At 47.1% G+C, this 16,197-nt stretch overlaps 1 protein-coding gene across 3 annotated transcripts in view; it reads left to right on the forward strand.

Annotated features, from left to right (window-relative positions):
• The window catches only part of tfb1m (transcription factor B1, mitochondrial), a 31,457-nt gene that overhangs the window by 892 nt on the left and 14,368 nt on the right, over positions 1 to 16,197 (forward strand). For all 3 annotated transcript variants that reach the window (XM_076027496.1, XM_076027495.1, XM_076027497.1), the window contains exons 2-6: positions 408 to 550; positions 1,099 to 1,250; positions 1,391 to 1,499; positions 1,589 to 1,740; positions 3,292 to 3,411. In XM_076027496.1, coding sequence (XP_075883611.1) covers positions 418 to 550; positions 1,099 to 1,250; positions 1,391 to 1,499; positions 1,589 to 1,740; positions 3,292 to 3,411 — 666 coding nt within the window. In that variant the 5' untranslated portion in view covers positions 408 to 417. The remainder of the gene's footprint in view (positions 1 to 407; positions 551 to 1,098; positions 1,251 to 1,390; positions 1,500 to 1,588; positions 1,741 to 3,291; positions 3,412 to 16,197) is intronic.

Here is a 16,197-nt window from a genome sequence, read left to right on the forward strand (position 1 = left end):
CAAGGCCGAGACATCGGAAATCAATGGCCCGACCTGATAAAGAAGCAATTGCAATTGATAACAGTTTGCTTGATTTGACACATGGTAATAGATTGAGACCGGTTGCTTTTTCAAACTGTGTCTTTGCCAGCGGTCCTGCTTTTTCTTTGCCATATATGTGTTTATTTACATTATTTGTCATCATTTTAATTGTCTCTTAAATTGAAAAAAATAAATGGCAATTAAAAAAAATGTCATTTAAAAGAACCAAAGCAAACTGATCAAAATTTTAAACCAGGACAGAAAGTAGCACCACTCAATGACTCATAATATTCAAGACATTCTTGTCTTGCCTCTTGGCGTCTCAATTGTTTTCCTGCTGAGGAAGCAAATCAATCATTGTTTCTCCAACCTTGTGTGTGTGACAGCGTTCACCTCATGGCTGCCTCCGGCAAACTGGCGTCCTTGCGTCTGCCTCCCTTGCCCACTGTGAGCGAGCTTATAAAGTTGTACAATCTGCGAGCCGAGAAGCATCTGTCCCAGAACTTCCTGTTGGACCTGCGGCTCACAGGTTAGTCTACTGCACCCCCCGCCCCCTCTCTCTCTCTCTCTCCTTCCCCGCCGTCTGCACTACACTGCACTGCGCCAGCGCCTGCTGCCTTTTGTTCTTTGCCACAACGTACAGCGGCTAGTGTGTGGTGTTTTTTTTTCCTCAGTTATCTTGATTGCACAGCAGCACTTTTAGCCCTGTGGCGGGCTTCTCTGTCTGGCCGACGTCTGGTAGATCTCCCGCTAATGTAAACGCATTGAGTCCATTGTTTCGCAGTCTTCGCGAAGCTCATTGCCTAATATAATTGTCAGTGATACAGCGCAGGTCTCATCTGCCTGCCTGCCCGCCCTTGGACAAGGTGACTCGTAAGATTAATGCCTCCCGTATTCATTACACAGAGGGAAACAAATATTGCACTATCACATGCTATTAATCTCAATTTAGTTACTCAAGCCTGCTGAACTATCGCGCTATGCACATTATGCATGATCTGCTCAGTTTTCTGTTATTTAATGTGAAAACACTGACACGAAACACGATTCAGCTGTTTTTTGTTTTCTTCTTTGCAGACAAAATAGTGCGTCAGGCTGGCAGTTTGAAAGGTGCACACGTCTGCGAGGTGGGTCCTGGTCCTGGTGGGATCACCCGCTCTATTCTGAATGCCGGGGCAGCGGACCTGCTGGTGGTGGAGAAAGACACGCGCTTCCTCCCAGGGCTAAAGGTAAACTGAACTGCCAGAACAAAACCGCCTAAATGCAGCGCACAAGGGTTTTTAGTGTCTGAGGGTCGGCGCGACATCAGTCACATCCAAAAACTGCATTATTTTTAAGCCTTTTCTCTGCTTTCACTCTGACCTGACAGCTGCTGTCCGAGGCCGCACCCGGAAGGCTGAGGATGGTCCACGGGGACATACTCACCTACAGGATGGACAGAGGCTTCCCAGGAAATGTCTCCAAGTCGTGGCAGGATGGTGAGACAATTCAGTTACTACAGCCATTCAGAAGCTGTTTGTGGGAAATGAGAGGAAGTGAAAAAGCTCTTGTGCTTTGTTTTCCGAAGATCCACCCAACCTCCACATCATAGGGAATCTCCCGTTCAACGTCGCGACCCCACTTATCATCAAGTGGCTGGAGCACATGGCCAACAGAACCGGGCCCTTCGCCTACGGCCGCACCCGACTCACGCTGACCTTTCAGAAGGAGGTCGCAGAGGTGAGTGAAAGCTGCTGCGCGTTTGGAGCTTTCTTCGTCCCACCGAGGGGAATTCTGCGGCTCAGCTGCCAAACAAAAAAAGTGCACAGCGATGCATCTCGGAGCAGACAGGAATTAATGAGGAAAAAGACAATAACCTCGGTTCAACTCGGAATTGTGTTTATTTTATTTCTACACCGACTGCGTCTCGAATCAGCAAAGAACAGTGGCAACTTCAAATTGTCCACCCCAATACAAATTGCATGTCTTTCTGGCTGGGGATTAAACGGCTGTTTTTTTTTTTTTTTTTACACATTCTGAGCCATATTGCCTCAAATTGTCTAATAAACACACAGTATGTAAAGATGAATAAAATAAACAAAAGTTGCTAATTAGATGCAAATTAATTTCCATTTTTAATTGAATCTGCGGAACGGCGGTTGAACAAATCAAGGCAAATAAATGTCTTTGTGCAGGACTGCCTGGCTGCTAGTTTTGCCTTCATCCTTTCTCATTATTTCTCCTTTTATCTCTTATCTTTCACCCAATGGTTATTACCTGGTAATACATTGTTCAATCCACCACTCCCTCCTGTTTAGAAGACACAGCAGTGAAAAGGTGGGCAAGGTGACACGTCACATGTCTGGCACCGCCGAAAAACGCGGCTGAAGCAGACAGACAATTTCGTTTCACCGCTAATAGAAAATAAGCACGTCGCCTGCAAATTGAGGAGGCTGCGAAAGCCCGGAGCTCCTCGCCCCTCCGGGCGGAGGATGAAATGCAACGGCGCATTACAGGGACAGAGTGCAGATTGGCTCATTATTATAAAGGCTGCACGACGGCTGCTGCATTGGGATTCGTGTCTCCACTGTGCAACCTTCTACGGCCACGCAGCTGGTTGCGGTTTGGAGGTGTTATTTTTAACGGTGTGCAGGGATTCTCTTTGCCTGAGTAATGAGTTGCGTTTCTGGCTTTTTCTCGCACGTCCCTCTGGTAAAGGGACCGTACAGTGTGTTGGGAAAGGGGGGAATGTGACTGTGTGGCAAGCTTGTCAAACCCCTTCCAGCTTTTTCCACTGAGAAAAGCTTTCAGGGCTGTGAAAAAAAAAACACACCAACAAAAGTTGGTGTGTTTTTTTTTTTTTTTAAGTGTAAAAGCCATCTCGGTCGAATGAAGTTACCAATGTTGCAGCAGTAACCCTCATCTCTTTCAGAGCACCTATTGCTTACAATTTAGCTTCTTCTCCCGCGGCTGTACCTTTCATACTTCCCACCTTTAAATCTATAAAGGAAGTCGATGACTCATGAAATCTTAATTTTGCAGAATATTTGATGTCGGCAAAATTACACACAATTTATCCGAGTACATATAATGCACTTAGAAAGTATGCAAAGGTGTTTTTATGACATGGCGCCAAATTTCGTTTAACTTTGTGCGACTCAGCAGGGCCAGTTATTCGCATTCTAGTGGTTTTCCAAAATGTGCCCTTAAACTCTAACAGCAACATCAGAAGAAGACTCAGTCTCTCTCTCTCTCTCTCGCTCCCCCCACCCCCTCTGTTCCTCCATCCAGAGATTGACAGCCAGCACAGGCAGCAGACAGAGGAGCCGTCTCTCCATCATGGCTCAGTATCTCTGCTCGGTCCGCAGCTGCTTCACCATCCCTGGAAGAGCCTTCGTCCCCAAGCCAGAGGTTTGAGAGTCTAACTTCCGTATTAAACCGGCGCCTTAAAACACTCGGCACCAACACATCCACTCAAGAAGCAATCAGGCCGTGTGCTAAAGCGCATTTGGCAGAGAAGGAATTAATTTTTTTTGGTTTCCGGAGGCCATTTTTCTTAACCAGACGACTAAACTAGGCCCCTGTTTGACATGTGGCAGATCATTTGAATTTAATTTAATGCCGGCTCCCCCCCCCTCGCCACGGACTGCCCACAGCTATACTACCACCGTCTATTCCGCAGCTCCCTCTTCCCTCCTGTTTGCCCACATATTAAAATCCAGCGCACCCCGCGGGGCACCGCACCGAAATAGAACTTCGGCTTTACACATTTAGCGAAATTATGCTGTGTCTGGAAACTTTTGAGCTCAAAGTTTAGTTCAGAGGCACTGTTGAAACAGTGGCTCCTACAGCAAATGGACACGTTACTATTTCATGGCTTGCGGCATCACTGGAGGGTAACAGAGGGAGCTCGGCAACATCTCTGCTCCGCGTCTCGTCCCGTCATCGCATCGCCATCACTCATCCCTCCCTCGCCCCCTGCCCCCCACCCCACCCCTTTGCTTTAAGGCTTCATTAAGACTGTGTTGAATCAGTGTTGTGTGAGTTCTGTCTTTGGACCTTTCCCAGGCTGTAATGATGCCTGGTGGGTATTTGAGATGTGGCATGATCAGACTGTGCCTCGTAATGAGGTTCTAGCTCCCATCCACCCACCCCCTCCAACCCCCCAACTTTTTTGTAGGACCTCTGTCTCTCGCTGCAGCTTTTCCAGCCCATGTCGCTACAAGCTTTGAAACAAAGGAAACATTCGTCTTGCTCTTATGCAATAGGAGAATTCCAAAAAAAAAAAAAAATCTTTTCAATTCGCGGGGTGAGGATTTGCCTGCTGCTCCGAAGGGCACGTTGAATAAACAAAAAAGCGCTTCTGCTAAATTTGAAGTCACGCCGGCTAATCGTCGTCTCCTGCTCTGCGGCGACACGACTCTTTTGGGAGTCTCCGGAGTTCTTCTCTTACATCACAGGACAAAGGAAAGCGTGTTATTCTTTCCTGGAATTAAAAGGAGAGGTGTTGGCGCTCGTGTTGGGGATGGACCGCCGGTCCCTTGAAGATGTCGTGGCCCTTCAGGGGACCCGCTGCTGGTGAATATTTGATGTCCTGTGCGGAGTAAAATGCTGCAGAGTGAATGGGACCACTGCTGATTGTTCATTCTCTTAGAAGAGATGGCTCCTGATGATTATTTCATCACACTCAGTTGTGTTTTTTTTTTTTTTCCCCTCTTCCCCCTCGTGCACTTTCATTCTTGTGGTACTCGCGGATGTCTGAATATTTGTGTGTTCGTTAAATAGCTGCTAAATGGGTTCCATGGCATTCATGTGTTATCTCAAGTCGTCGACGTGCACATGCGCGCACATTTATAAGAATCTTTTTTTAACCATGGTCAGTGTAGAATAGTAATGAATAAAAAGTGTGAGATTGCCCAGGGCAGGTTAAAAAAAAAAATAGTCTGGCTGACAGAACCAATCCAAACCTGACTGGCGAGGCAATCAGACTCTGAGGGTTTCATATATTTTTCACTTTCGCTCTTCATATATTTTGCTTTTTGCTTTCTGCGGCAACAGAAGTGGTCAGTGGCCATCGTCGGCGCTTATTAAAAAGCGACTTTCGGGATGGACTTTTATTTTGAATCGTGCCCACTTGCTTGATTCTCTATTACTCAGAATCCGTCAGCGCTATTCAGGCACTCTGCTGACGACAGGTGTAACTCCAAGCGTGTGTGTTCTCCCAAAACACAGCGAAATGCTCGCAGCTGTCAGCTAAATTACGAAAAAAAGAGGTAGAATGTTTCTCCCTTTGTGGAAAGAAAGGCACTTTTGTGTGTGGCGAATGAATACTGGCCATGCACTGTTAAAATGTGAAAATGTTGATGTCTTTGTCCATGGAAGGCCCTGCAGTTCAAGGTTTCAACTATGACAAGGCGTCAACCAGGTGGCTCCACTGTTCTGGGAGGGCACAAAGAGATGCCCTAGTTTGAATACTGTGAAATAGCACTTTAAGCTGCTCTGATTGCACTGATCTGCACACATTTCCCAGTTGCCAGCGAGTACGCACACACACCACACAGCTGGAAATAGTGCCCCCTCGGCGGGGTTAGTAGGAATTTAGAGGGGGCAAGTAGCTTTGAGAAGCACTCGCGCTGCAGGCAGGGCGAGTCTTGGGGGGGGGGGACGCCGGACCCTGATGTGTGTACACAGCCTGCACATGAGTCAGTGTCTCCCACATGGGACATTCACTCTCACTAAATGTTTTAATGGGCACTCGGTCCAACTGATACCATTACGGGAGATGATGGCCGTTTGATGAGCAGGCCTCCCGTTGCTGGCGTCCTATTAAAGATCAGAGAGTATATTAATGCTATCGTGAGTTGTGCCGGCCCATTTTTACTCGAATGTCATGTAGTATAATTCATAAAAATCTTGATGGCCCCGGCTTTGTTTACTGGCGCACACCAGAGTAATTACGCATAATGCCTTAACAGTAAAACTGTCCCGCCTGATTTACGGGACGGCGTCAGAGGCTGGCTGGGAGCGGGGGTGGGGTGGGCGGACGGGAGAGGGGCTGCGACGAAAGACTTATAGCTGACACCGTGGGTTTCGTCTCAAAAAGTGACCCATCTTTTGTCGGAATACATAAAGAGTTTCAGTGGATGCTTTGATGTTGTTCGAAGCAGAGCGCAGCGTGGATGCCCTCCGAGGTGGGCCGGATAGACCGTCTTAATGGTGCTTAAGTGGGGAAAAACCAGATAAATGTTAGAGATGAGTGCGGAATAAATAGCAGCTTTATGGCGTGGACATTTATCACGATATGGGGACTTGCCTGGTGAGGCATTAAAAGTGTTGACATCGCAGTGAGTCACTCTCAGTGATTCGCTTTTCCTGCGTTCATTGGAGTCGCATCATTCCTTAGCAGGTTTGCACACACATACATGCATTTAGCGATATGGACACAACACAGCTTTTAAAAAAAAAAATTGCTGGTGTCCGAGTCGTAATTATGTCTTTGTACCATGGAGGAACGCTGGCATTATTTTCTAGGGTCCAAACACAATAAGAAATACTGCACTATATTTGGCCACTTAACCCTCCAGCCTGCTCTCTCAGCCACACGGTATACTGTAATTTACTCAGCTTGACTTGCGCACCAGTTTTCAGGCACTTGTTCCAACCCACCTACCCACTTTTAGACGTTTCCCTTTTCAGTCCAGACTCAAGAGAAGCAGTCTTGAACGGTTGTTTATCCTCAGGAAATCTATAGCTCTCCAAAGCCGCCTGCAAAAAAACACTCGGCTTAAGCTTTGTTGCGAAACCTGGTGCGTTTTTGTTCGCTCCACGTTGTTTGTAGGGAGACAAGCTCAAGGTGATGTAGAGGTTGTCTGAGAGAGCAGGACAATCTCCTCGCTGGCAGCTAACCTGGGAGCGCTATTAATCTCCTTTGTGACATCATAAAGGGTTGATCTATAGAAAGGCACGTTGTAGCACAAAAAGAAGAGGCAGCAAGGGAGGAGGGGTTTTTCTCTGGGGAATTTATTGACGAGGCTTGAGACACATTAGAAAGTATAGATGTAGTACTGATCGTCTAATTTATCTGACTTCAAGTTCCAATAATTTCCCACTAGCAGTGCACTAGTTTGTCGATTGCTTTCAGTCAAACCCAGGAACTGATCCATTTCCTGTCCCCGCTTGGTGACAGGAAAATGCCACTTTCAGTAAACCTGAAATCTATTTGGTATTTTCTATTTACTAGAGCTGCTCAGAGATCTCAACGTTCCATCTTGTGCAAAAATTCACCAATTCTACCAATTCTAGCAATAACACATACGTCAAGAAGTTTCTGTAGGAGGCAAACACAGTGCTAAACGTGCCGCTTTCTGGAGAGCCATTGTGGTTTTGGATAATAAATCTGTTCGGGTTGCTCCACCGCACTGTGGCGTGAAGGATAAAGATCTAATAACGGCTTGAATATGTAAGACCTTGGCAATCGAAGGGAGGCGGGTCATTTGGCTCTTTGCTCAGCAGAGTCATTTCTGCTCCCTAATCCACCCACACCGGCATTGGTCAATAAAAAGGGAACGGAGTGATCAACGGCGGTTTCAGATGTCCTTCCCGTGCCGAACCCTGAGTGGCTTTTCTAGAGCATGTCTAAAATGCAGGCGCAGGTGCTGTATGACACACATGGCATTAAGTGGAGTATGAAATTCATCTGAGGTGGGTTTTAATTGTGTATAAACATCAAACGAGGGAGAGAGAAACTACCGCACACACACACACACACACACACACACACACTCATAAAAAACAACCAATTCACTGACCCACTCGAAATGTCCCTGATGAGAGCCGAGCTGCAGAGAAAGACAGGGGGAGGGGTGTTGTAGGTTGATTGGCTGAATGAGTCGACCTATGGGAAACAGCTGGGGAAGGGTAATGGGATAACAAGAAGGGAAACGTTGAATCCATTTTACATTAGCAGCTGCTGGTGTTCATATTGAAGCCGGACGGGCGGATGCCTCATCGCCGCCTCTCGCTCCTGGATTGCACCTCTTTGTGTTGTCACATTGAGAGACTGAGGGCGCCCTTGAAGGAGCGGCGATGGGCTGCCTCGATGGCGGCGCCTCCCCCCCGGGGCTCTGAATGCCTGAGATCTTTCCACCTGCCTTTGTCTTCCCCCATTAATAGCTCGTCGCCTGTTGTCACAAACACACACGTTGGTCTTTGAATACCCCCTGTCACTCACAGAAGCTACCTGAAAGAATCTTTTTGAGAGGAAGGAAGAGAAACTGAGCTTTTTTTGGCCATCGCTTCAGTGATTATGCAGATGTCTGATTGGTATTCCGGTCAGGGGACGAGGACTTTGAGATTGCGTGCCGCCATCAGGCGTCTGCATCTTCAACACGGACACCCAGCCATCGAGCTCGTCCTCGTCTCCTCTTTGCAAAAATAGCTGATTTGTGAAGAGTAGCAAGTGCGCGTTAACTCTCTCTCTCTCTCTCTGTCACGCTCGCGCCTGCCGTGCTCCACGGCAAGGCTGTGATTAAAACCAACTTACCTTCCGTCACGGGGAGGTCTATAAGTCGCGCAATAGATGTTCCATCACGGGCAACCTGCTGTCACTTGCGCAGCGCCCACAGAAGCTGCGCAATCTCACTATAACCAATTTGTTATTTATTAGGGGAAGTGAGTGCGTCGGAGAAGGGGGCTAGCGGGACGGAGATAACGGGTTAAAAAGAAATTGAGACATTTCTTGAGCGTTGAAACGCAAGATATCACCGAGGGGAAGGAGACTTGGAGGAGCGCTGCCTCCTTACTCCTATAAAAACAGGGAGACAGACCAGTGACAGAGATGGATCTGAAAGACGAGCGAGGCGCACCCCCAGCAGATGGTTGTCGGGCCCCGACGTCGGCCCCGATCTGAGTAATGTCTGCAGCCGGCTAGCCGAGCCTCGCCAGAGGAGGGGCCCCTACAGATGTTCTCCTTGTACGCAATCACCGTCCAGGAACACAGGCCAGATGGGAGGAGCCTAAATTGAATTTGTCAACGCTGCATTAAACACCCATTATGGCCGGCAGTTGTCGGGGAGCGTTAAGACTCGCTCCGTAAGAATCCCGCGGAAGAACATCACAATTGACTGAAGTCGCCTTTTGGATATCTTTTCGTGCCAGCACCTAATTTAGGCAGAGTGAAATAATGTAGCTGTTATTCCCAGCTTTTGATATCCCAAGTGATTGATATCTCTGTGACCCTAAGTGGCCCAGCTCTTGCTTCAAAACCAAAACTAAAAGAGGAACAAAAAAAATCGACTCCGAGTCGCGGCATGATTTTTCACCTCCCGACACACATTTCACGGGCGGACAATTCATCAAGGTCTGTTCGCACCGCCGCAAATGGGGTCAAAAGCAGTATCAGGAGTGTCGGGGGAAAGTTATTTCAATGGCTGGTGCAAAGCAGGGTAAACGCCTCAGGGTTTGGTCTCAATGCATCACAGATGCGCGGTAAAGAAAAGCTAAAAATACCCCCCACCCCGACCATACTCCTCCTTAAGCAAAGTGCCGAGGTTGGCAGACTTGGCTTATGCACGTTCACCGGGGATCTACTGCTCCTCCTAACAAGGAATTGTGTCGGGTTCGCTTGGCGTCAGCACTCGCGCTTTCGCAAATTCAGCTCTGTTTAGTCAGCGCGCGTATTTGAGGAATCGCGCTAAATCCCCCGGTTACGTTTCGGGTAGTAGAAGGTCAACTTCAAATGAGTACATCGGTAGCGATGCAACGATAGCTAATGAAGTCAGCAGTGATAAAAGCTTTGCTACTGTCGGAGGCATCAATCAGCCATTATGACCCAGTAGGGGGATTTCAATGCTTTGGCTTCGTCTTTGTGCACTTTCTTTTTCATTACTCCATTTCAGGCTTTTTGAAAGCTACCCCAGGTTACATTCGCTGGCTGTTATTAATCATAATTAGTTTGACTTTAAAATCTTGTTCTTGTTTGGCCATTTTTTGAGATAGTTGGGTTCTATTTATAAAGGTTGTGTGTGTCATATTTGGAGATTTTTAAGAAGAAACCGTGACATCAAGGGGTTACATTTTAGATTGCTGCGCCCTTTCACTTAGGTCTCCTTAGGGACTCCATCCCCTCCCTCTCTTGAGCTTGCCAGTGAATTACAGTATTATATACAAGAGAACCATTCTAAGAACAAAGGTACAAAAAACAAATTATATTTATAAAGTATACACTTTTATTTAATGTAGTTATGGGCTGTTGGTTTTTACCAATATAAAAATCCTAAATTAAGCCAAATTTTACACACAGGACCTTTAAAGTATTTTAGAGTACAAGAATTTACAAAGTGGTTTGTTTTTGTGAAGGACAGAAGCAGAAAAGGGGGGGGGGGGGAGAGAGACGTCTCTTCACCGTTCAGCCATTTAGTATTTTTTTCCAACCCCCACATCCACGTGCTCCGCCGCCCCGCCTGCAGCTGAAATATTAAAGGGGCTTCCTTTGAACTGTCAGAGTGTATTGTTTTCCTACAAGCGCTCATTTTGTCATCTCCACAGCTTTTACTGCCTTGCTCGGCAGTTAACTGCGCAGCCAAGGTCGTCGCTATTATTCCCTGAGCCTCGCGCCGGCGCCCAGACCGCAGGAGAGCAGCCCCAACAAAGGAAGGTCACTCCACTCTGCCGTTGACGTCCGCGTTTTATCTCCAACATCAACCTCCATGAACATTGCGGCCGTCCCAAACGAAGGGACGTACGTTTAGCTTGCTGCCATTGGAATCTGACTGTGTCTTGAGTATGGTTGGCATCGATTGGAACCCGGAACCAATATTCCAATTCTCCTGGAATGGTTCAAAAATTGTGTGTAACCATGGACAGCGTGTGGCGTCGTTCGAAACTGTGACTTCACTTTACCAAAATTAATGACACAAGCGCTCAGTGCATAACATGCAAATGAAATTTATCGTGCAAAGGAGATTGCACAACCATGTGATAAAACACCTCTGGGAATGACGTCTGCTTAGCTATGAGCTAGCTCATTCAAAACATGGAAACTTTCTTGACCCTGCCTCTAAAAGAATCGGAATCGAGAATCATTAGGAACCGGAATCAAAATGAGGAAGAGGAATCAGAATTGTTGAAATTCAAATGATGCCCAGCCCTAGTCTTGAGCCAAGAGGTGATGGCCACTGGACTTTTTGGTGCTTTTTGGTGAATTCTTGTTGCCATACGACTTCCGTCCCCCTCTTTGTGCTTGTGCCAGTGACAGCGATGAAGAGCAGAAATTCCAGAATGCGCTCATTGTGTTCTCACAATTTGGGGGGGGGTTGATTTTTCAAAAAGGTTCCTTGGCAGCCAAGAAGGTCAATAAAGCAATAGGCGACGTTGGCATGGCAGAAGAGTTCAAAGAGAAGAGCCCGAAGCTCGATTAACCCCTGCCTGAAGTTGACAAGCGCTCACCTCACCTCATCTAAGCTCCTCCACTCCAGATCTGTCACAGCGGCAACTCAGGGTGAGCGCCTTTGATGGAAAATGTAGGTTAAATACACAGAGGAGCAGCTCTTATTAGCATTCCCCCACGAGAGGAGCACTTATTTGATCCGCACTCTTGTTGCATAACTAAGAGAGTGGGAGAGAGGAAGAGGGGGAGATTTGAATAATCCATGTTTGTTTCGGGAAAGCACATTTTCACTCAGCTGGTGTCAAAAGGCTCCAATCAGCTGTAATGAGGAACCTGGGTCCACACTGAAGGCAACTGTATAATAAGGACTCCCCTTTGGGTGCACAGCACATTGCTGATGTTGCATAAAACCTATCGCAATCTCCGCGTTCGGACGTCTTTCAGATAGTTGAGTGGATCAATCTAATTCAATCTAATAAGGCTTTGGGGGAGTAAAAGCATCGGAGATCCTGATGGTATATAGCACACATGCAGGATATTTGTTTGGAATCGTCTATACTTGGTATACGTGGCATGTCTTGTTTCGACTGAAAATCAAAGTAGGATTTGTTTTCAGGGGATATTGAAAGGCTGACAATGAATCGAAAGTTATTTCATTCACAGTAACTCCTGATTATTTACAGTGGTAGAAAAGGGTTTTTGAACCTTTTTGAATCCAAGTTATTGTCGTTAAATATTTGCCAGAGGATTTTCTTTTGTGTCAAAAGGTTTGACTGCATTAGAGACACATAAACCAATGGAAATGATGTTGTTGTTCCTTGTTAATAAGACAAAATAAGACAACATTCTTGTAGTTCTTGTACTCCTGCACTACTGGATGTCATCTTGCTGAAACATCCAAACAGTTCTGAGCTGGACGGAACAGTATCCGTGCTGCATGTGGGTAAATGTTGGTGACAGCGCTCCACTTGGATACTTCCATCACTGTATAAGTCTAAAAATGTCTATTTGCCTCAAGCTCAAAATGACTTTATTTGGCCAAGACCCGATAGCAAATGTGTTTAAATTTTAAAAACGTCAGGCAAATTAAAGCAGTAATCCTTCAAATTAAATTGTTGGAATCACTTGAGTGACATTTTTCTCTGACGGTCGCTTCTCTGTATTCCACTGACTGTGCTCTTTTTTTATTTTTTCTGCTGGACTTCCAACGATCGTCAGAAGCGGCTTAACGTGTTCTTTGACTGACACCGCGGATGACGGCAAGAAGCTCGGCATTAAATCAGAATATTAGGTAGTGCCCCTTTTTTTCCCCCAAAAGGAGCTTATTGCACATCGCTATGTATTATTGATGCGTACTCTAGCTGGGCTGATACTACTGTATTCCTGGGTGGTGCATACGAACAGCCGGACCGGCCGCCTACGCTCGGCACAGCCTGTGCTATCCGGCAATCTGTAGCTTTGGCAGGGAGTCGATGCTGACGCCGTCCTTATCGGCCACATGCACTCACAAAAAGGCACGTGCTGCAGGTTTCAGCGTTGCTTTCACAAAATAATTTTTATTGGTAAAAAATAGAACTACTCGCACAAGCACATTGAGACAACGGTATCCGAACTTGTGAACTTGCTCATCATCACAAATATGCTTCTGGCAACGTAAGAAGTGCTAAAGCATCCACAAAAATAAGCTGCAGTTATCAAAAAGATACGCTATATCAATGTCTTGTTACAGTAAATGCAGGAGAGCTGTTTACTTGTTTCGAGACCTTTAGGACCCTAGTCACTTTTTGCACTCGTAACCATTTTCTAAGCTAAGGAAAATTGCGTGCTGATGATCAAGCTGTGCAGCCACAAAAAATAAAGAGAACTCTCCAACTTATATATATTTATATATATATATATATATATATCCCTGCTGAATCCTATCAGTCAGCAATCTGTCCCTTTTTTCATCAGAGTGCCAAGTTTGTGTTTGTGTGCCTGCACTGGTCCAGGGAGCTTGGAACGCTCAGCCATTTGAAACAAACCGCTCTCAAGTACAGTAACGCAAGCAAAAGGTGCATCATCGAGTCGTCGTCTTCTTATAAAGAAGATATGGTATGAACATGACATTGTACTTTGTATTGAGAAGAAGAGAAAAAAAACAAAAACAATCTGAGGCGGTTGCGACACCCTCAGCAAAAGCAAAAAACATCTTCGGAGCATAGATACTTGTGTACAGTTGTCACAGACATACAGTGTACATGTAGATAATCGTATAGTTCAAAGGGAAACAAAAAGAAAAAACAATCAGACATCAATCCTCTATGCCCTGTGAAGTGTTACGGTCCTTTCGGGAATGAGGAAGAAAGAGGATTTAGAATAACCCTCGAAAGCTGGAAAGATGACTCGAGACCTGGTCTGGCAGAACAAATCCATGAAACATTTCCTGGTGTATAATTCACGTACAAACGAGGCGATGAAACAAATAAATAGATAAATAAACAAACGGTAATGCAGACGGTATTAAAAAAAACGTGTCACCATGAGACGATTTGGCACATTCTTGAAACGCGTAACGTGTCGGTATTAGTCGATGACATGGCACATTCTTTGACGTTTTTTTTTTTTTTGTCTTTTTTTTTATTGCATTGTTCACGGTGCCCGGGCAGTGAGATTATTGTCGGGGAGGCAAAAGAGAAAAAAAAAAACAAAACTTCTGTCTCCGGCCCGAGAAGAATCTGCGCCTGAACGACGTCCGGCGGTGTCGAGTCGACGCTTCGCCGCTCCCCTCGAGAGCTTCCGGGAACGACGTGCCCGCGGAGGCGCCCGTGGCGTGCCGGCAGCGGCCTGCAGGTGGCAAGCTGGGCTCAGCCATCTGCTTATCCACTGGGGGGGGGGGGGGGGGGGGGGGGCGGCGGCGGGGGGGGGGGGGGGCGGCGGGGGAGGCAGGGAGAGCAGCATGTTTATGGTGGGAGCGTATGAGAGAATGTGCTGTTCTATACATCACTGCCAAGGCCGTCTCTCAAGCGCAGAAAAAAACAAAACAAAAACAACACCTCCGATACCCCCCCCCCCCCCTCAACCGGCGGAGAGACCAAACACTGGAGGAGGGCGAATATGTGGAGGCATGACGTACGGGAGTGGGCGGGAGTTTTTTTTGTGTAATGCGTTTTTGGAGCGAGCCATGCTTTCATCATGCATCGCCTTCTCCTTTCGTCACGGGCTGGGAGGGAGGTTTTGGGGAGGCGAGCCAGGGACGGGGACAGGTGGGGGGGGAGGGGTAGGAGAAAAAAACCTGCAGTTCCAGCCACAGAGACGGTCTGCAGGTGCGGGCTGGGAGCATATGCGAACGACTGGAAGCTTTTTTAGCTGCCGCCCAGCCGGCCGCTCCGTCCTTAAAACAGCCGTTCGCAGCAGAGAGGAGAACATTTCTTTCTTTTTTTAATAAATAAATTGAAAAAATAAAACCTCTCCGGCCAGGGCGCAGGGATGCTGCCTCGTGTGTCGCCGGCTAATAAAGGGGGGGGGGGGGGGGGGGGCGGGGATTAGCGCAAGCTGGCGGGACCACGGCTGAAGCAAAGAAATGTTGCACCGCCACCAAAAAAAACCTTCCCAAAAAAAAACCCAAAAACAAGCAAGCAATCAATCACGCCGACTTGCCCTCAGACAATGCAGACATGTGAATGGCAGATGCTGTTACCATGGCAGTGTGGAGGAGGATAACAGGGGGAGTGAAAAGAACATGCAAAAAAAAAAAAAAAAAAGGAAAAAAAATATGGGGGGGGGGGGCGGCTTGTCTGAGCGTTTATTGTGTGTGCAATAAACACACTCACACATGCGCAGGAGCGCGAGCACACACGGGCACGTGGGCGTGCACGTCTGACGGTGAGACGGGCCGAGACTCGGTTGTGTTGTGTCGTCTGTGTTGTGCGGACGTATTATTAACGCCGCAAGAAAAGGAAGAAAAAAAAAAAACAGCATGCGAGGCGTCCCACTCTGCACGACTATTGAATCTCTCCTCCTGCCCCTCTGCATCGCATGCAGCCCAGCAAGCCAACATCTCCTCCTCCACCACCTCCTCCTCCTCCTCCGCCTGACAGTCAGTCCCTCTCTGAGCCGCTCCGGGTGGGGTGGGATGGTAGGGGGTAGGGGTGGTGAAATGTTTCTACAGCTTTTCAGGCACAGGCATTAAGTGGCTACGTCTCAGAAGTCGTCGACCAGATACTCTTGTCATGCTTTTCGGAGGCAAAAATATCAACATCATTCCAGTAGCTGGCATTCTAGTAGCTGGCAAGAAGAAAAATCATCAGAAAAATACGACCATTTGCAATCGGACCCCCGGAATAAGAAAAATCTACAATGGCTTGGCTATGAGAGTGTTTTCCACCTACAACTGCTCTCTCTGTCTCTCTCTTTCTCCCTCACACGCACACACACACACACACATACATTTCCCCATCTTCTCGGTTAGGAGGGTAACGATTGTAAATAGCAGCTTAATGATTGCTTCTTTTTTTTTTCGTCCTACCCTCCCATTCCCCCTCTTTCCCCATCCTCCGGTAGAATTCAATCCTTTGGGCAAAAAGAAAACAAAAATCTACACAGGAGGCTCCCCCCCCTCCCTTATTTGCTTAATCCATTCCCGAGGGAACTCTTTACTGTGATTTCTACTGATGAAGGACGTCTGCGTTTGCGGGTTTCAGCCGCAGCGCCCCGTCCCCGGCTTCCCCTTTTCTTGCACGTCTCGCTGAGGGAGATACCTCCACGGCTTGTGCTTGCAGAAAAACAAAAAAGGTAGAGGACCGAGATGGAGGCAAAAACGGGGAATCAAA

Source organism: Nelusetta ayraudi, unplaced genomic scaffold (assembly GCF_046127955.1).
Source record: "Nelusetta ayraudi isolate G7.1 ecotype Tasmania unplaced genomic scaffold, CSIRO-AGI_Nayr_v1 ptg000021l, whole genome shotgun sequence".
Taxonomy (NCBI): Eukaryota; Metazoa; Chordata; class Actinopteri; order Tetraodontiformes; family Monacanthidae; genus Nelusetta; species Nelusetta ayraudi.